Source organism: Lipotes vexillifer, unplaced genomic scaffold (genome assembly GCF_000442215.2).
Source record: "Lipotes vexillifer unplaced genomic scaffold, Lipotes_vexillifer_v1.1 scaffold458, whole genome shotgun sequence".
Classification (NCBI taxonomy): Eukaryota; Metazoa; Chordata; class Mammalia; order Artiodactyla; family Lipotidae; genus Lipotes; species Lipotes vexillifer.
This window is the reverse complement of record NW_006783957.1, coordinates 800280-821952: the sequence shown is the minus strand read 5'-3', so window position 1 is coordinate 821952 and position 21673 is coordinate 800280. Positions and strand designations below refer to the sequence as shown.

The window sequence follows — 21673 nt, the reverse complement described above, 5'->3', positions numbered from 1 at the left end:
ACACACACACGAATATACTTATGAAAGTAAGTATCAGAAAAGATTAGCAGTCACCTGTATTAATGTATTAGTGGCCAATCTGTATTAATTATCTATAATACATACTGTGTATATTTTTCATTCTCTGTGTAGACCTCATTTGCTGTTCTTCATTTATGTAACAGTTGTGAGAAATTAAATGTATCTATGCTCCAGAATTATGCAGGATAATATCTATCGAATGCTTCTTCTGTGCCCACCCTGGTTCTGGGTGGTGGATATACAGTGAGCAAAGATGGACAAGATCTCTCTCCTCAGTGGGCTGCCAGTCGACCGTGCAAGTCAGAGGATAAAGACAGTAATGCCCAGGGAGATACTGATGGATGACGATGAAGACAAAGTTATGAGAGTCGAGTGCCTGGACTGCCTTCTTCAGATCTGTGGTCAGGAATAGGCCCTTTCAAAAGCTGATTCCAGAATGCCAAGGAATTAGCCATGCACGAATCTGGGGGAGACGGTCCCAGGTGGAGGGAACAGCTGATGCTAAGGCCCAAAGGGAAGAGTTGGTTTGTCACATCTGAGGAGCATCAGAAAGGCCAGTGTGGCCAGAAGAGCTGTGAGAGATGAGCTCCTAGAAGCAGGCAGGGCCCCCATCACCCAGGGCCTGGTAGGGGTTGCATTTGGCTGCATGTAAAGACACCAACCACAAGGACTGCACCTACTAGGGGTCTGTTTTCCACACAACAAAACAGTCTGGAGGCGGGGTCCACTGCCCTGCAGAGATACCACAGAACCTCAAAGTCCCGCTTCCTTTGGTCTTCCTGTTCCGCCACCTTTAGCATACGGCTTTCATGCCTTTGGTTGCCTAGTGGTTGCAATACGACTGTTCTGCCTTCCACCTTCTGTCTGAATTCAAGGCGGTGTGAACAATGAAGTCACCAGGAGGAAGGGTGGTCCTCATATCAAGAATGCGGAAACTTACCCAGAAAACCCCAGTCAACTTCCACTTACATTTCAATGGCCAGAACTGCCTCTTGGCCACCCCTAGCTGTAAGGGAGGCTGGGAAATATGGGTGGTTTTTTGCAAGCTAAATTCCTTAAACAACCGTTATTTTCTTCAGTAGGAACGCTATGCATTAGGCAGGTACTCCAGTTTGGATTCTTCTCTAGATGGGAAGGTATCTATGGGTAGGTGGGTGAGTCAGGAGTTCTGCTTCCACATGTAAAACTAGGCATGGCTGTTAACACTAGAGTGTCTTGGTCAGTGTGGTCCCAGAACAGGCCTCAGGCAAAGATATGGATCCTCTCAGGCCTTGGTGCAGCCCAGTGGTGACCGGAGCCTCCAGAGCCCTTGCTTGCGTAGCTTAATTCCTTGCGTAGCTTAATTCCTTCCTCAGCATGCTCCTTCCTTTACCCCCAGGGTTCCCTAGCAATACCATAGGTCATTGAATCGAAGATGCCATCACTCTTAACATATGACTTTAGGTACCACTAAGAGGAAACAACGCTGCCAACTAAACTATAACACAATGTTTTCTAACCTAGAATTTTTATTTCATACTTCTTAGAAATGGTTCTTTTAGACTTAAGGCGTGAGTTTTTAACCATATAGCACTCTTGAACACACATAAAGAAGAAAATATTCATACAATTAGTTTGGTTAGGTATCCTTAAAGCTTCTTTCTATTTAGAATCAAATCATCAGTGTCTGTGGATTTCCTCACTCTGTTCTATGAATAGTGTTAGTGATGGAGCATCTCCTAAAAGAGTGTTCCACTACTGATTTCAGATTTTCTTCTAAGCTGCTGACACCTGTCTGCAAGTTTTGATGTGAATGTAAGACAAAGACAACTATATCACGGCTGCTGCCTGGCCAACAGCTGTCCCGCTGGCAGTGTTACTGAAACGTCGGGGGAAAAGTCCCAGATCAACGTAGGGTATGTGCATTTCTCTGTGTGCCCTGATGCAAAGAGCTGGGCAGCGCTGAGTTAGACATCTGGGTAAGGGAGGTCAAGGGCGCAGCGGAATGTGAGTCTGGAGCTTAATGGAGAGGCAGGCATAGAGAAATGGGTTTGCAGATTTGGGGTCCATAAGCATATGGATGATAGTGGGCCTCATGTGACCACTGAAGCCAAGTCTAGACACGGAAGAGGGCTGGTGTTGAGCCTTGAGAGACTCAAGTGTTCAGAAACCTAGAAGAGGAGCCAACCAACCCCACTGAGAGTTAGCGGCCAAGCCTCCAGCCCAAGCACTGGATGTCAGCGCCACGATGTGGCAACTCTGAAGCTAAGGAGGAAGGGGACGGTCAGCTAGGTCAAGCAGGATGAGAGCGGAAGAGTGAACACTGGATTGGGCAGTGTGGAGGTCAAGAGTGACCATGATAAAAGGACTTTACTGGCTGGCGGCAGCCTTTGGGGAGCTGATGGCAACCAGATGGACTGGACTGGGTTGAGGAGACGGCGTGGGGGGTGGTGGGGTTGAGATGCTCTTTGAGCAGCTGTGCTGTCAAAGGGAGACATACAGCCAAGAGAGCCGGTGGTGTTTCCTTTTCTAAAGACACTGGACATGTCTGAACGCTAATTTAGCAAGGCGGGATTGATGGTCAGTAGAGGATACCTGCAGTTACACAGCGCTTGAGAAGGCGAGAAGGTTGCAATCCGAGGCACAAGGCCAACAGGTCAGCTTTGGACAGAATCAAGACCCAACGCAACAGGAAGACGGCAGAGACAGCGGACACAGACGCAACCTTGCAAGACCTCTGTCCAGGTTTCCAGGCTTCACAGCTCTGCCTTTCTCTCCCGGGGGGCGAGGGGAGGCTCTCCCATTTGCAGCACCTTTTAACAAATCCCCGCTATTCTTGGGCCCCCGGTCGGTCCCACCTGGGGTCTCATTTCCGCACTTCACCGGTCGCTCCGAGCTTGAGCCGGGTGAGGCCATCTGGCAGACGGTCCGGTTCCCCGACGGCACACAGCACCCCTGGGCGCCCCACTGTTGAAGCTGTTTCCCCACCACCGTCACCGTCTATCTGGAGGGTTGGTGGAGCACCGTGCACGGGGGTGCCACCCTCCTGCTGGGCACTCTTCAACCTCGGGCGACTGCCCCCGCCGGCCCCAACGCCTGCCTCTTCTAACCGCCAACCCCCCGCCCCTTCCAACCGCCAACACCCCGCCCCCACTCCCCTTCTACCTCCTCCGCACTCGGCCGAGGCTTCCAACGTGGCGCCGCCGATTGCGCATGCTCAGTACCCGGGGCGCGCGGGAGCCGGCGGGCAGGGCAGGGCGGGGCGGGGCGGGGCGGGGCGGGCGCAGTGACGCCACCGCGCAGCCGCGGGCTGGCGGGGCCGCGCCACGTAGGTGCGCGGCGGCCGCGCCCCCTCGAGGCGTGCGCTGTTGGTCCTCCTGCGCGCGGCCCCGCCGTCCCACGCACGCGCCTCCCTCGCTCCCGGCGCTCACGCTCGCGCGCACTTCTCTCCAGGCCCGAGAGACTTCGACGACCGCCGTCCAGGTCCCTCTGAAACCCGGTCGCACCATGTCTTCGCCTCCCGAGGGGAAGCTAGAGACGAAAGCTGGACACCCGCCCGCCGGTACTGACTCGTTCTCACTTTCTCTCCTCTCGCGGGCCCGGAGGGCGGGCTCGAACCCGCGGGCACGGGGCGCGGAGCGCGGAGTGGGGCGCCGGGCGGGGGAGACAGCCGGCCAGCCTGGGACGTGTCCGCTCGTGGGGTCTAAGTTAAACTCAGCCCCGCGCTGGTGAGACGTGTTTCTTTATCCGGAACATCGCAAGCCTGTGTGAGTTGCATGCAAATTAGAGTGACTTGAACAAGCCCAGATGCACAACTTGCTCCCAGAAGTTTGGGCGGTGAATACTTACTTAGAATGTACAGATGTTTTAGAAAAACGAGTAGCCGAAACAACGACAAATCAGTGTTTTTAACGTCATGATGATAAATCGTAGGCTGACAGCATTACAAAAGAACCAAAGGAGCGGAAATCATTTTTATCATTAATCACTCAATATGACTTTTTCCCCCTCCAGTTTCTGTCGCATTCTGCTTTTCCTCAGAAGTGGTTTTGTTTTTTACTTTTTGCTTTTGCACATCCTAAACTTCCCAGCCAAGGAGGTTAAATGCAGGAAAGAGTCATCTTTCTTAGAAAATGTGTCTCTAACCAACCTTCATGTTCAAACCGTCTCCTCCCCTTTCTGAGCCCAGTTCCTGTTTGCTCTTTCGAATCTGCCCAAACTGGTGGATTGCTTTTTCTCCTCTCCTTTGGAATGATGATCCATCCATATGGAAGGACACTGGGAGGGAATCAAAGGTGATTGGGTCCCAGGATACGAGTCACTGAAGTGTGTGGGGTTTTTAGGGTCTTAGTTGCACACGTTAGTTAAAGTATCAACTCAGTTTGCTAATAACAGAAGTCTTAGCCAAACATGGCTGCTTTTTATGGAACATTTGTGCCATCTTCTTGTTAGAGGAAAGATTCCCCTAAATTCTGTCTGCCGCCCCCCACTATAGGGCACTAATTTTCTGCCTCAACACGGTGAATAGAGAAGTTCTTTACATATGTTGCATTCCAGAGTAGGGAATGCTTTTCACTAGTGAAGCAAGCTCTGAACAACAAGAAGACTGACTGGCACTAGGAAAGAAAGATGGCTAACCGATGCGTGGGGATGTAAGAGCATCGGATTTTAGAAAATAGTTCCACTGTAATGGAAAATGGACTTTGGGGGTCTCTGTGTTGAATTAGTTTAAAATTAGAAAAGAGCTTCAAAGGCATTTCCTTTAATCATAACTCTGACGTTTAATTCCTGCCGCTGCGGGTTCATGTCCATCATTCCTGCCTGATGACCTGGGCAGCACGGCAGGAGGGAACACCTTCATTTACACTCGTGGCCATGGACCATGCAGCAGCAGTCTGCACAGGGCTCCCCTGTCCCCGGGCAATGAGTGGCATTAGATGTATGTGTTGGAACGATACCAAAGCAAAGTAGCAGTAATGAAATTGCATATAGAGAGAGCCATATGGAGAGTTTTAAGATCAGAGGTATAAACTGTCTTTATTAACTCCCTGGGAGAAACTTCATGAAGGACTCTGATTTTCTTTGAATTGTAAACAGCTAGGCTGTGTGAGTTACAAGTTAAACATCTTATTTATGCCCAAGGAGAGGGGAGCCAGTGTATTTGTGCTGCTGTAGCAGTGCACTTGGGTTTTAAGTTTTGAGGCCTGTCACTTCTCTAGGGTTCAGTTTTCCTAATCCATGAAATGGGAGGTTCGGACCAGATGGTCCCTGAGAAAGTAGCAGGGCAGGGCTGCCTTTGTGCTGTTCCTGTCGCCATCCATCAGGATTGGAGCCCAGGGACAGTTAGTCCCACAGGTAAACTCCTCAAGTGACTTCAGGGCGGGTCCCTTAAGCCTTTGAGACCCCCTTCCAGCAGGAGCTGCTAAGGAAGCTGTCACTGTCATCCTGCATTTCCCAAGGCCGGTCACACTTGGCCAGGGGTGCAGGTTAGAAAGAGACCTTTCGTCCCTTGTGGTATATTGCCTCCCAGGTAGTCCCGCTCAGGTGCTTTTTCTCCTTGTGGTACAGAGGCCCCTGTGTGGAAGGCTGTTTTGGCAGAAAGTTCTGGGTGGCCTTGTTTACTCCGGTATGATCAGAGGTTAGACAGTTCTGCAGATTAGATGTTAAAAAAAAAAAAAAAAAAAAACAATGTGTGTGTATAGTTCTAAGCCATTTTATCATGTCTGTAGATTCATATAAGCACCATTACAATCAAGCTACTGAATTATTCTGTCAACACAAAGAAGTCCATTATGCTGTCTCTTGTAGTTATACCTACCCACTAAAAAAAAAAAAAAAAAAAAAAAGGCAACCACTATAATAAAGGGTAATCATCAAGTACAGCCGAGAGCCCAGTTCATAAATCAAAATAACAGCCTTAAAAACACTGGGAAAACTTTCATTAAGGGCTTAAGTTGGATAACAAGAGCTTGTGCTTAAATCTGCAATTGAAAACAATAAAACCCTCCTCCATGACTCTCTTCTTTTTCTTTTGTGTTTTCTCGTTATTGCTGTCTGAACCGGGGACGCTCCTGTGCATCCCCATAGCCTCCACCTGTCCGCCTGTTCGTCTTGCTTCCAGGGCTAGGTCCCATTGATGCGCAGTGCCTGGTTCAGAATACTCAATAAATAGCTCCTGAGTTTCTCCAGAGCCTCTTACTGCCTCTCCCTTCCTCCGTAGCATGTGCGGCCCACAACTTCCCTCCGCCGCTGAGCTGTCTCCAGCAGGTACTGGGGGTGCAGGTTGGACTGTCAGCCAGCTTCGGCAGCAGCATCACAGCGGAAACTGTAACTAACATTTGCTGAGCGTTACAATGCGTGGGGGTATAGGGGAAGAAGGAGAACTTTCCCTTTACCCTTTTAGGTTCTTAGCTGAGATCCCCCTTAAGATAAAGGACAGATTAACAAGAGAAAAACAGAAGTTTAATAACATGTATATCTCCTGTATACCTGGGAGATACTCAAGAAAAATGAGTCCCTCCCAACCACCACCTTAAATACTAAAGATGAAAAATGCCAGGGAGAAGGGGCGGCCCCCATCATGGGAGGGAACCAGGAAATGCACCAGTGGAAGGAAGACGGTCATGCAGATGTTAAGATTCTCCTATAATTTAGTCATCCTTTTCTTCCTGGTACAGAGAGAGAGACACTTACAAGTGGAGATTTTCCTTATAAATGTAAATGTTCCTAACAAGGGTGACTTCTTGGTATACGGCTTTTCCTTGTGTGCTGTTTCTTTTTTTTTCTTTTTTTTTTTGCGGTACGCGGGCCTCCCGTTGCGGAGCACAGGCTCCGGATGCGCAGGCCCAGCGTCCACGGCTCACGGGCCCAGCCGCTCTGCGGCATGTGGGATCTACCCGGACCAGGGCACGAACCCGTGTCCCCCGCGTGGGCAGGTGGACTCTCAACCACTGCGCCACCAGGGAAGCCCTGTGCTATTTCTTAATCAGCTCAAAATCATACTTATCCCTAAGAGCCATGTTTTGGGGTGGCATGCTCTGCTCGCCTTCACCAGCCCAGTTCTAATTGCTTGGTACTCATGAGCTCATTTAACTAGCAGTCACCTTACAGTTGGGATACGGAGGACAACACCCTCGGCAGTATTGCCAACACCCCCAAGCCTTGAACAGGCAGCCCTTCTCGACAGGGGGCTCCATCACTTGCCAGGAGCCTCCTCCCAAGGTGTGAGATTAATGAGGCTTCTGAAGAGCCTGGGAGAAAGGTGCTAGGCGAATAAATACAAAGTCCACCCACTGAGTGGTGGCTGGCACTGCATTGTGTCCTGCAGTGCGCTGGGGGCCGGGTCCTCTGGAAAAGTAACCAAGTCTTCACGATTTGAGACCTTGCCACTGCCCTCAGCCACAGATACCTGTGGAGACATGGGGTGAGACTGCTTGTTTTATGGGAGTTCTTGCAAATGCAGATTAGCAAAGTGAGTGAGGTTCTGTTTCATCAAGCGGCAGCGCTCTGATCGCCGGCAGAAGCGGACGTGATGCCAAGCCCCACTACTACTCCAGCCGGTTTCCATGAGTTTGTGGTGGCGACGAGGATAACGTCTCTTTGTTAAATACGTTTTGCTGGCCCTGGTCCCCCCCATTTCCAAGGGGAGCCAAAACCGTATGTCAGGAAAGTTCTCATAAATCTAATACAGGATAGCTTGGAGCGTTACTAATTTTACGTATGGTTTTCTTTCAAGAGTAGACTTTATGTCCCTTCTAGAACTGAGTCAAATGGATTTATTAAAGTAAAATGGGAAAAGAGACCACTTTGCTTTTCTTTAGTAACTTCAAAATAATTCAGTTCACTGTTCTCTTAATCAGTCAGGATGCATTTAAACAGTTGTGGGTGATACTACTCCCTGAATTATCTCCATTGGGGGTTTTCATATTATCGCGGCCACTCTGTTGCTAGAAAGGCAAGACTGACTTGGTTTTTAGTGTATTAACCGTGCAATCACAGGTGTGCTAAGCACTCCCCCAGCACCCTCAACCCAGTCACTGATCAACGGTTGAAGATACAGGAGAGAGGTCTGCCTTTGCTCCTGACATGCCAAAAAAAAAAGAGAGACCCTTTTAGTCACTGCATTTTTTTTTGATAATAATATTTTAATTATAATCTGAGCCTTTTTTAAAAAAATTTATTTTGTTAAAAGTCACTGCCTTTTTTAAAAAAGCTTCCGGTCAGGGGGGACTGAGCACCTCTAAGACGTGTTTTCAATTTCCGCTCTGTGCTCTAGGACTTTGGGGGACAGACGCGTCCTCCTCTTTTCTGTGAGTGTCCTGCTTATTTCAGACGATGCCTGTGCACTCTTGCTTGGTTTTGTGAGTAGTTTCCCCTTCCCAGCTTCAGAAATTCTTTTGTTTCGATAGGGACTATTCACTTTTGTATAAAGTACTGTGTTAGTTACAGTTTTATATTGTACTCACTAACTGTAACAGACGGCCCCAAATCTCAGTGGCTGAGCAGGTCAAGGTGTATCTATCTCCCGGTGGCCCTCCTACCAGGAGAAACGCAGAGGCCCAGGTCCCTCCTGCCCAGCGACTCTGCCTCTGCGGAGGGGACTGAGTGCAGGCCGTGGTGCCAGGGCCTTGTGGTGCTTCGGCCTGGGAGCGGCATGTGTCACTGCGTTAGTTTCCTGTGGCCACTGTAGAAAAGTGCCATAGATTTAATGGCTTAAAACAGCACAACTTTATTATCTTCCAGTTCTGGAGGTGAGAAGTGCAAAATGGGTCTCACTGGGCAGAAATCATGGTGTTTGCAGCTTCCTTCTGGAAGCTCTAGGGGAGAGTCCGTTTTCTTCCTCTTCCAGTTTCCAGAGGCCATCTACAACCTCAGTTCCATCTGCGACATTCCTTCCCCTTTGCCATGCAGCCCAACACAAACAGGTTCCAGGGACTAGGGCGTGGCCGTCTGGGGAGGGCTCATTACTCTGCCTCTTTTTGCTGTATTAGGGCCACGACCCAGGTAAATGGCCCCAGCCCCGCTGCAAGGGGGGCTGGGGTTAGGGTCGGTGAACGCTGCCTCACTGCCTGTCCCCACGCACCTCCAGGCAGGGATGCTACGTCTCCGTGGACTTTCTGAAATCCGCCGCCCTGAACGCAAGGTTTTCCCCTGTGGCTGCCCACACCCTCCTCGGGTTTGGCCCGGTTGCCGTCCGGCTGGGCCTTGTCTTGGCCTGCTCACCACGCAGTCTGTCCTCTGGGGCGGCCTGTCAGGGGATGGAGCGGGCCCCGCATGGAAGACGGGCTGGCCTGTCCAGTCCCGGTCCACAGCCCCATGGCCCTGCCCCGTGCTCCATGCCTCTGAATGCCACGTCTCCTTCCCCGCGGGGTGAGCGCGGTTGCTGCCGTGTCGTTGAAGGGCCTTCCCACCTTAACACCTTCCGACTCTGAGCGCAGAATTGCAGTTTCCCTTGTTTGGTCTTCGGTTTTCTTAGAGAGGAAACCGTCAGGGCTGCAGGTTCAGCAATTTATCTGGGACACGCTTTTTAGCGCAAGCATCACTTTCCCCCGCTGCCTCAGGCCGGAAAGCTCCCGTGGGGGGAACTGCACATGGCCTCGGGGGTGAGGGGTGCCGGGGCTCCCGGGGTCCCCATGACTCACTGCCTTTCACCCTTCATCCTCCACTCTCCCGTCATGGGGCTCCCCACCTCGGGGCCACCAGCTTCCCCAGACGGGCGTGGCTCTTCTGCTGGCCAAGGAGCCTCCTCTCCTGGTGGAACCCTTCCTCTTAACCAAGAGGGACCACATTCCTTTGCCCTGATCCCACCACTGTCCCCCATCCCGGGGGCTGTCTGGTCCCGTGTCCACTTTGCTTTCCGGCCACAGTGCTGCTTTACCTGAGATGATTACGTTCTCGGCTAACCTGCAGCTCTGGGTGTTTCTGGTTTGCTTCCTTTTGTTCTCACCGGAGCAGTTCTCGGAGGCTTTCATCTCTTTTTTTTTTTGCGTGGGTTTGGTTTCCTTTGAATCACATTTCAGTAGCTCTTCTTGGGCAAGAACAAAGAAAGCATCCGCTCACAAGTCCTGCTCAGCACGGCAGCCAGGGCTGGGGCTGCTCCCTGGCGCAGGGTGCTTTTACTGTCCATCTAGGGACACCCTTCTCATCCACCTGCCCGGCATGCAGCTGGGGGGTCTTCCTAGCCTGCTGTTGAGTGTGGGCCCAGAGCCAGCTATCGGGGACCATCTCACAGTTAGGCACCCAGATGCCTGAGGGGATGCCCGACCCTGGGGGGATATGTCATCAGCTGCTTCCTCAATATTTGCCCACCTGACAAAGTCTGGCCTGCAGGATGCTTCCTCTTCCCCCTTTGCTCCTTGGGAAGGAAGCTGCTCTGCAGAGAGCTTTCAACATCAAACACACTTTCTTTCCTGGCCTAGACCCTCTCCATAGGCCATCACTCTTGTCTCTCTGAGGAGGAGTGTCGCTCTGTTTCCTGGAATGTTCAAGCAGGGCAAGGCCTGCGGGTTGTGATTAAGGGTGCAGGCTGCCGGGGTCAGAAGCTTGCTACCTGTGCAACCGGGGCCACTGGCTTCCCCCCCCCGGGGGGGGGGGGTCTACACCATAGGGTGATTGGAAAGTCAGGGGGTAGGGGGGCGCCTGGCCAGTGGTTACAACAGGGCCTGGCATGTGGTGGCATGAAGAGTGGAAGGATTCTCCAGGATCCTCAGGTCTCCAGAACTTACTTCGGTGTGGTGAGATACTGACGACAGTCCTGGAGGTGGTCAGCTGACCAGGAGAGTGGAGCACCCCTTGGTGGGCGAGCACTTTGCAGGGTGTGTCACTCACTCCCCAGCAACCTGGTACATAGGTCCTGCCATCCCCACTTTACACGTGAGGAAGCTGTTGGGAGGAGGTGATAAACCACCAAGGACTCGCACACTGGAGGGTTCTCTAAGTGCTAGATGCTAGTTGTGAAAACCCGTCTCCTAAGAGGAGCTGAGAGTTGAGCGTTCATGGGAACCAGGCCCTGGCGGAGGTGTTTCACATGGGCTCACTCCTTCAGTCCTCAGAGAACCCCTGGGGGGAGAGCACTGCCACCCTTTCTTCACAGGCAGGACCCTGAGACAGTGCCAGCAACTTGCCAACGCGCACACACACACACACACACACACACACACACACACACACACACACGCAGAGCTGGGATTTGAACCCAGGGATCTAGCTCCAGTATCCATGCCCTTAACTTCAGCTTGGCACTCCTGTTAAGAGGAAGCTTGTTATTCTTTTTACACCCCCCCTTAAATGTATTTATTTATAGCTGCATTGGGTCTTCGTTGCTGCACACCAGCTTTCTCTAGTTGCAGCAAGCGAGGGCTACTCTTCGTTGAGGAGCATGGGCTCTAGGCACCCGGGCTTCAGTAGTTGCAGCACATGGGCTCAGTAGTTGTGGCTCGCGGGCTCTAGAGCGCAGGCTCAGTAGTGTGGCGCACGGGCTTAGTTGCTCTGCGGCATGTGTGATCTTCCTGGACTGGGGAGTGAACCCATGTCCCCTGCATTGGCAGGTGGATTCTTAACCACTGCGCAGCTTGTTATTCTTGAAATTCGAAGCTCACGTTTGAATAACAAGCACGACAGAAAAAATCTGAGTTGTTTTTTTTTTTACTAATGTCTCAGAAAAATACTTACATTCACAAAGAATTCTGCAAAGATTTCTGCAGAACAAGCTCTGCCTTTACATTTTTTACCAATGAAGAGTCCTAGAGACAGTAATAAAACATTTGATAAATATGTGCTCTTGTATTTCTTGGCAGTCGTGCGAGTTAGAATGAATCTGTTGCAGCCTTGAGTTATTATTATTATTGCCACTTTTTGTTGCTGCATTAATCACCACACATACTGTGAGAGATTGATGAAGTTAATTGTTTTTATAAACTAGATTAAATGAACTGCTAATGTGGGGTGACTGGGTTTGGACGTGTGTACTTACGTCAACAGAGAAGTGGACAGGCTCCCCGCGAGCTTCCCGAGACGTGATTATTTCGAACGTCACATCGACGTTCATCCTCCATTCCTTTTGTAGTGAGTTGTACACTCTTTTTACTGTTAGTCAGTTTATAGAACACACCTGGGATTTATAGTTTTAAGGTTTTTGTGTCTACCAGGTTGAAATGATTCAGAGATTATTTTTAAATGGGCATCTGTATTAGTTTGCTAAGGCTGCTATAACAAAATACCACAGACTGGGTGGTTTCAACAACAGAAATTTATTTTCTCACAGTTCTGGAGGCCAGAAGTCTAAGATCAAGGTGCCGGCAGGTGTAGTTTCTCCTGAGGCCTCTCTCCTTGGCTTGCAGACAGCCGCCTTCTCACTGCGTCCTCACGTGGCCTTTCCTCTGAACACGTGCCTCCCTGGTGTCTCTTCCTCTTCTGATAAGAGTATCAGTCCTATCAGATTAGGGCCCCACCATAACAGCCTAATTTTAACTTACTTGCCTCTTTAGAGGCCCTGTCTGCAAATCTAGTCAGGTCTGAAGTTCTGGAGATTAGGGCTTCAACCTGTGAATTTAGGGAGATCACAGTTCAGCTCATAACAGCACCTTTAATAAGTTTCTCATGGGCATGGGATAGGGGTGGGATAAATGGGAGAGGAAAATGAATTTTTAAAAAATTTAGTGGGACAGTTCTTCTAACCTCCTCTTTTGGCCCAAAACATTCATAATCTTATATTTCAAGAGAGTGAGTAGATAATTATCTTAAATATATTACAGAATTTTATTTTCAGTCTCCATTTCTTAAGGTTTGGCAGGCTACCTAACCTGGGAAATCTTGATAAGCCACCTGCAAATGGTATTTTTGTTTTCTTATTTATTTATTTTTTAAATTTGAACCCAAAGTGAGGGAAATCTGTAGGAATCACACCCAGAAAAGTAGCTAAATTCAGAATAGTTAGACTGAACCTTGGGCCCACGTGAGGCAGGAAGTGACCTGGTGTCTCTGCCTCTTTTTATAAGAGCACCAGTCATACTGGATTAGGGCCCCATCCCTATGGCCTCATTTAACCCAAGACCCCAGCTGAAAGCTGGTGCTCAGAGGCCAAACTCATGGAGAAAGGGTGCAGGAAAAAAACTGTGTCCAGCAACACAGTGGGGTGGTGGGGAAGCTGGTGTGTTTCAGCCTGGCCTCTGGATGGCAAACAAAGGCTCCTGGAGAATTTGAAACTGCAGGCCTGCCTTTACATGGGCAATAAGTTCAAATTTACACTGTTTGGCCATTCCTGTTCTCAGTTAATGTAAAAAGGATTTCCAGGTTTGACAGAAGCGTGTACAGCAACTCTCCAAAGGGATGCTGCCTGCACCCCACACCCCAGAGGATCCCCACAGGTAAAGGCTTACTGAAGACAAGCCCATGGCCCACACTCACCCCAAACAAGAGCCAGAATCAGAGAAAAACGAACAGTGAATGAGACTCCCGAGGACCTCAGATAATAAAATAATTAGATATACAACCATAAGACAAGTATGTCTAAAATGATTAAATACATAAAAGAATTAAAAACACGAGATATGAGTAATGCACTATCAAATAAAGACCAGACAGATTTGAGGGGGGAAATCTCTAGAAATGAAAAATAAAAACGATTGGAATAAAAAGTGGTCAGGATAAAAGCAGATTTTTGAGAGAATTACTGGACAGGGTTATATTTCCTTCTTAACAAAGTAAATGTCCCCTCCCCACTGAAAAGAAGTGATGGTGGCAGCAGGGAGATTCTCGTTCCAAAACCAGACCAGCAGACGCATCATTAAACACGGTCCTTTATTTCACATGCCCTCTGCTTTGCCTTCCTCTGACGGACTGCAGCTGGGTACCGCTGGCCGTGCAACAGGCATTGTTAGCTTCCTGAATCCTCCCAGGGAAATTGAAAACTAATAAACCCGAAGTGTATAAGCCTCAGGGTGTTTCACATTCTCCTTCCTGTTCACAGCATCATAAAGAAACCAGTCCTGGGCTTTCATAATTCAGCAGGGTCCAACGTAATTTGAAACACCGGAGTATGTGGCCTGGCAAGCTGGTTGTACTGTGTGGTCAGAGCAGGGCTGGGGCAGAGCACGGAGTGGCTATCCTGAGGGAGGGTGAACACCCTGAGCCCCACACCGGAACGTGGGGCCAGTGAGCTCAGTTAATACACTCTACTTTCTATCAAGTGCCAGGAAGCTACTGAGCACCTCTGTCTTCGTCCTTTTGGGCTGCTATAACTGAATACCACAGACTGGGTGGCTTGTAAACAACAGACATTCTCACTGTTCTGAAGGCCAGAAGTCCAAGGTCAGGGCACCAGCAGATTCGGTGTCTGGTGATGTCCTGCTTCTTAGTTCACAGACGACTGTATGCTCTGTCCTCACCTGGCAGAGAGGGTGAGGGAGCTCTCTGGGGTCTCTTTGTAAGGGCAGTAATCCCATTCATGAGGGCTCGACCCTCATGACCTAAGCACCTTCCAAAGTCCCCACCTCCAAACAGCATTACTTTGGGAGTTAGGATTCAACAGCCTCTCTTCTCATCTAAACTTCTCCATCTTAGGACACGGCTCTTATCCCCTTTCTGGAGATGAAGCATTGAGGCTTTGAGTGGCTGACTAATCTAAGACCACATAGCTAAGGACATGGAGGGACTTGCTGACCCTAAAACACGCACAGGTGACTGCCATGTGGGGCTGGCTTTTTGGATATAAGGCCAGCATTTCCAGACTTTATCCCATGGAACACTAGAGTCCTGAAGAATGATAACCAGCATTACCTGGGGGAGGAGTTCTGTGGTGAAATACACTTGGGAAAGATGGCACATTATATGCCCCATATAAAGCTTACAATGCACACTAAAGGCAGAAAATCTGTCTTGAGGAAACACATTTAATTTGTTCAGCCCCGCATTTCCCACACTTAACAGATCCTAGAATCCCCACTTCTGTTGTCATGTTTTTCTCTTGCAAAACATCATTAACATATTAGCCATTAAGGGAATACAAATCAAACTACAATAAGACACCACTTCACACCCACTAGAATAACTATAAAAAGATAGACAATAACAAGAGTTGGCGAGCATGTGGAGAAATTGGAACCCCTACTGGCTGGAATGTAAACAGTTCCATGGCTGTGGAAAGCGTTTGGGGATCCTTCAAAAGGGTAAATATGGGGTTACCATGTGACCCAGCTGCTCCATTCCTACATATGTACCAAGGAAATGAAGGTACATGTCCATGTGTCCACACAAAAACTTGTACATACACGGTTGTTTATGTGTGCATTATTCACAGTAGCCAAAAAGTGGAAACAATGCAAATGACCACCACAGATGCATGGATGACAACATGTGGTCCACCATGCATGCTGTGGAGTATGATTTAGCCATGAAAACGAGTGAGGTACTGACACGGGCTGCGACATGGATGGACCTTGGAAACGTTACGCTGAGTGAAAAAGCCTGTCACCAAAGACTATGTATTTTATGATTCTGTTTATGGCAAATGTCCAGAAGAGGCAGATGCAGGTGACTGGTTGCTAGGAGCTGGGGGAGAGGAGGGATTCGAGAGTGACCGGTGATGGGTTTCTCTTTAGGGTGATGAACATGTTTGGAAAGGATCGTGTGCAACTCTGAATACACTCCAAACCAGAGAGCTGTACACTCTAAATGGGTGGATTATATTGTATGTGAATTATATGTCACTAAGGCTGTTTTTAAAAACCAAATAAACTTCTGCCAACTCTAGGGTTTCACAGCACAGTTTGGGAAAGGTTGCCACCGGAGTGGACTCTGGCTGTGTGCACAGCAGCTGTCCTGTGTCACCTGTGGCTGTATCGCCCCTTTGAAAGCACCATCGGCATTTGAGAAAATACTACAGGCAGGGATTAAGTGGGGTTTTTTCCTGCATCGAGAAGCTGAGTGTAACCAAAAGCAAGCAGCCACTGTGTCCACACGGTTTATACTCTGATTGCACTACTGCTCTTACCAAGTACTTGGAAGGAGACCAGACAAACAAAGGAGGCTTGGAAACTTTCTAGGTGGATCTGAAGGAAGAGACAGCGTTGAGTGTCACATCATATTGAATCTCCCTCTGACAGCCTTAACCTCTGTGGTTAATCACTGTCGCCGCTGGCTGATCTGGACCAACCTGGGGCCATGGGACAAACACACACTCCCGAGCTAGTTCCCTTGCCATCCGGTGGTTCCATGTCCACACTGATCCTACCCTCTTTGTCTTCACTGCAGTGAAAGCCGGTGGGATGAGAATTGTGCAGAAACACCCGCATTCTGGAGACACCAGAGAAGAGAAGGACAAAGACGACGAGGAGTGGGAAAGCCCCAGGTAGGAGAGTTCTGGCGAACTTTGAGATGTCTCACAAATCACCGTTACTCAGTTAAACATTAACGTTTGTTCTCTGCTCCGTGCTTCTGATAACCCCTGGGCTTCGTGGGCCCTGTGCTGCGTGCTTTTCCTCTTCTGAGCAGTGAGGCAGGGCTTGTGTTCCCAGATGGGAGAAACAGGGCATCGAGAGCACGCCCTCTGCCTGCATAAATCCAAGCGGGTGCATCTGTCTGTGGGCGGAAGCCCTGAACCTCCACTACCATACTGAAATCGCCCACAGACCTTTGAAAATGCCATACTAGTTGAATCTCTGGGCTGGGCCTGGCATTCTGTGCAGTGAGGGCAGAGAACTACTGATTTAAATAATGTTTACAAATGTTAGGGCTTTGCCAGTTTCAGCCAAGCAGAATCACTGAGGCCACACCCTTATGAGTGACCAAGTGCCCTTAAATGACATCTCTGCCCCCAGCTTCCCAGGTCCCCGACAGCTCATCTTCCTACAACACCACCATCTCTTGTTTACATCTGTCTTCCTTGGTGACTCTGATGTCAAGTTTGGTCCAACGACCTTGATACAAGTCCATTTCCTTCCACCTTGTAACATACAAACATGCACCACCAATGCCCACCTGTCTGTGAGCTTGTCCATGTAAAGGGAAGTGGACACTAAGCTTTCTGCCTTATAACTCGCCCCCAGACAAGTCTCAGTCAGAGGAAAAGGAAGAGTGGAGGACAGCCTACCTGTTTCTTTGCTTCATTCCAACAGTCCTGAATAGCAGGTGGAACGCTCCCTGGGTTACCCACGGGAGACTGAAGTCCGCAGAGGCCATACGCTTGCCATGCCGAGCAGCGACTAAACCCAAGGCTGGGGTCCAGAGCAGGGCAGGCTTCCATAAGAGTAGCTGCTGACAGCACGCACCCCCTAAGAAGGACGTGCACGTGCTTGGTGATCCCGCATGTCTGCTTACATATGTGCTGCCCCGTTGGGTATTTTCTGTAAAACCTCATGTGATATGACTTACAGGGCAGTCACTGGAGGGGAGGACAAAATTTGAGGTGAAGTTTCTGAGTGATTATTGCCCATTTTAAATCATGAGATCAGCAACAGGAAGGTTCTGCCTAAGTTCTGGTTTTATAAAAGAAGAAGGTGGTTTAAAGAAAATTCTAGAATTTTCTTTCCACTGGCTATCTTCACAAAGCTGTGTTTGGCACATAACAACATCAGGAATTCTCCTACAGGTCCACGGTCCTGTATCTGAAAACCTTGGAGCCTAATTTATTTCAGAATTGAGAAATTCTGATGTTTTAGGAGATGAAGCAGGTTTTAGGAGTATAGGACTATACACATTTCATACAGCACCTGTAGTGCGGTCTCGGGCAGCCTAATCTGTGTATGATGTTCGCACCAGCAGAGATGCATTTTAAAAATTTACAGACTTGGATCAGTCCAGGTTAAGTTTCGCCTGCATAAGAGTTGTAACAAAACTTTAGTTCAGTGTGTGAGAATATTCTTGGATTTGGAACCGAAGATAAGAGCATGTGGCCTGTAGTCATTTCTTCCTCTAGGAAACCCAGGATGTCACTTCCCTTCATACCCACTGGTTCCCTAAGAAGGAAGAGAGGATGAGACAGAGAACCATGCCTGGAAAAAAATCCTGGAAAGTTAATGAAATGTGCTTTTCTGCATGAGTTTAAGTGGAATAAGGGACAAATAGCTATTTCTCTGCATAACACAGTGTCAGTACAGTAACAGATGATAATTTATTAGCGTGTTTAGAAATAAGGACAGAACAGCCCATTAGTTTTCTTTCTATTGATTTTTTTCTCATGAGGTGAAATACAGCCTTTATGGAAGATGTACAATTTAAATATATGTGCTAGAGGATGAACGATTGCATACGAAAAGAGAGAGCACCCAGCTCTCTAGATTTTATCATCTTATCCACTTTGAAGGTTGGTTGGAATCAAGTGTTTGGAAGCAGGCAGACTGCAGGGCAGGGTTTGCATATGAGCAAGGATATGTTTGTTCTCTGCAGTCAAATTGTTGTACTGTGTTCCTCATGGGTGTTAGCTCTTGTCCTCTGGACTTTGGCTTCTCTCTTTACTGCTGTGAGTTAAACCACCGGACACACCATTGCCAGAAGGGGTAAGCCCCTGCAGACTCAGTTGCCAATACAATTTCTTCCAAACCCCTACACCAGACCTGGTACTCTGTATAATAGGTCATTTCCATCACCATGCACTCCCCGTTTTTCTGGTGGGCTAATTGACTAGTCATGGTTAATAATGGTCATTGATAATGTTACAGAATGCAGAGAACCTGGCCCTGTTCTAAGTGCTCTGCCCATGTTTATTCATTTGAACTACTTGCAACTGCTCTATTCTCATCCCCCTTTGAGAGCTGGTTCTTGATTATTATCCTCATTCCAGATTACTACTCCCCCTTCAATGGCTCAGAGCGGTTAAGTGACTTTTCCAAGGGCACATAGCGAGTGAGTGGCAGAGCCAGTATTCCAGAGTGGCAGCTGGGTCCGTAGTCCCCTACTCTTAGCCCCTGGGGTGTGTGTACCAACTGAGCGCCCGTTTTGTGCTGGGCACTTACTAAGTGCTTCCCATTGGGTTTAATGCGCACAGCACCCAAAAGTTGGTATTACTATGCCCATTACACAGATGAAGAAACCACGGCCCCATGAGGTTATCTGACCCAATGATATGTAGCCAGTCAATGGTCTGGCCAGGATTCAGTCCTGACCCTGTCTTGACTTGGAAGCCTATGTCCTTAATAGGCTACAGAAGCCCCCTGAACTGACAAAATAATTTTAGGATCAACAGACCGTAAATCCAAACCCCTCCATAAAATAAACTTATTGATTCTGGGGTTGCCCATAACCTATTCCATATTCCTCAAGCCCATAATCCCACCCATGCAGCCCTACCATCAGTAGATGGCCTAATTCCAGTTTACAACAGGGTTTCAGGGCACTGGGCTGGTTTTACTTTACATGTGGAAAGACCTCTTTATTTCCAGAATTTGTCAGACATTTAATGTTTTACATTAATTTCCCTTGGAAATGTCATGGCATGTGACTTCAACATTCATATTACCCTAATCCTAAAGTTCTGTATTTTTTCATGTTTTGATCCAAATGTTCTCCAGATATGAAAATAAGTGCACAGTCTCAGATGCCCATTTCCTCCTTAGATCTGCATTTGCAAAACTCTCTGCTTTCCTTCCCAGATATTTAAAACTGGCTTTGTATTTACTGACTCATCTCTGGCGGCTTCCTTCCACAATCAGTAAATCAAGTACTGATTACAGAGAAAATGAACAACTGGTGCGTTACAGAGGTTATTATGTGACCCAAAAAACCCCCCGAACACTTTTACTTGTAAAACCTTCTTTTGCAGGTCTTTATGTTACTCTTACTCCCCATAATCTTGTAATTTTTCAGATATAATAATAAAATAATTTCTTCTGCCACCAAATTGTTTTGAAATGCTCCATTTAAAAAAAGAAAAAAATAATAATGTAGCACAAATTTGAAAATGTTTCCAAAGAATTCCATCAAGCTGAGTTCTAGTTACCTGTGGCTCTTCATATCCAGACAGAGTAAGAGACTTCATTGTTATGAGCTAATACTTTCCTGAGTGGCTGCTAGATTCCATCTCAGAACTGACCCAATCTAGGAAAGCTCTGATCTTCCTCAAAGCCTTCTGTTGAGCATATTAAGATGAAGTGCCCAGTTTCATTATGTAAAAGAGAATTTGCAGCATAGAATGGACTTCAATAGTCAGTAGGATTCACTAAAAAACAGTGTAGTGGTGAACATGTACTGAGTGAGGTCCTACCATGAATCGAGCTTGGTAAAAAAAAAAAATTTTAAAAGGTAGGTGACAGGAAGAGTAAAGTAGAAATGGAAGGGTTTGTGTGTGGACTGGGGGTGGGTAGGAAAGGGGTGGAAGGAAGAGGGAAGTGGGGATGGGGCAATAAGGGTAGGAAGGGAGCAGCCCTTCTCTGAGCTCGGCAATTTGTTTTGTGTTCACATACCCCCAAAATAAGCAAACAATTCCAATCATCCAGAATGTGGGAGAGATCCAAGATGGAATACACGCAGTAAGAGATGGACCTAATTGTAATACAAAGGCTACTATTACCAACTGAAAGGCGTGGGTGGGAGAGCGACCTAACCTAAGTACAATAATAGTATGTTGGGAAACAGTATTTTGACTGGATACTATAAGGCTAAAGACAAAACCTGCAAAAAGCTGTGCATAAATCCTACAGTCCAGTTAGTAAATACGTCTTCAGGGGTTTGGGTTAGCAATTCTGAAATTGCTTTATGTGTATATTACAGTTGAACAAATAAGTAAATATCTTGTGGCTAATGAAGAGTCAAATTTCTCACTGTTAGAGAAAGAAGCTTACAAATAGGAAAGGGGGAAGACTAAAATGGCTTTGTGGTGTTTAATTGGAATTGGAGGTATTATGAACTCATAGTTTTAAATGGATGGATGGTTGGATGGATAATAGGTACATACAGACATGTACATACATATGCAGATAAATATACATGGGGGAGGATTTGTGTACACACCTGTACTTCCCAGCTGTGTTCACTGACAGGGCATAAAAGAACTGGCACCATGCAGCCATGAGCATCCCTAGTGCCAGGATCTTGGTGTCTAAACACCATTCCCCAATCAAGTGAACTAGGGTGTTTTGGAGAAATAGTGAATTCCAGGACCAGGGCTGGAAAAATGCCAGATGAGCCCGTAACAACTTGTAGTGCCAGAACATAAGAATTCCAAAAAGGATGGGACGTGTCAAAACAACACAGAAGCCAACCTGAAGACACACCTAATGGCAAAGACGGAACAGTTTGTGATAAAATAAATAATGTTAGTATTGGAATATAACCCATAGAGTAAAATAGATATCCATGAGTCCATACTGATATAAATAAGTTGAATACATAAATGAGAAGGGACAGCTCTTCTTTATAGAAGAATTCCAATTAATATTGGTATAAGGAAGGCGGGAACTAGAATATCGCCAACAGGCAAACAGCACAGTGGCTGTCAGCAAGATCCACTGACGGATGCTACGATTAGTGGGCAAAAATTTAAGGAGAGACAGGATAATTTTACAGTGTCAGTTTCCTCCGATATATTTATTAATTGCAAAACAAGGAATGTCTTTACATGGAGACCATGAAAAAGACACTCTTTCACAGCATAAGCGCTGAAATAAGAAGGCAGAGAGTCATCATGCTGGGCCTCAGATGGGCACCTGCATATCCGTGCCGATCATTTTTGTTGCTCTGTGCA

General features: G+C 47.8%; 1 protein-coding gene across 1 annotated transcript in view; it reads left to right on the top strand.

The window, feature by feature from the left end:
• The first annotated feature begins 3507 nt into the window (after positions 1–3507).
• The window catches only part of DAP (death associated protein), a 59873-nt gene continuing 41707 nt past the window's right edge, over positions 3508–21673 (top strand). Inside the window, exons 1-2 of the mRNA XM_007456445.1 lie at positions 3508–3562; positions 16249–16345. Of these exons, the coding sequence (XP_007456507.1) occupies positions 3508–3562; positions 16249–16345 (152 nt within the window). The remainder of the gene's footprint in view (positions 3563–16248; positions 16346–21673) is intronic.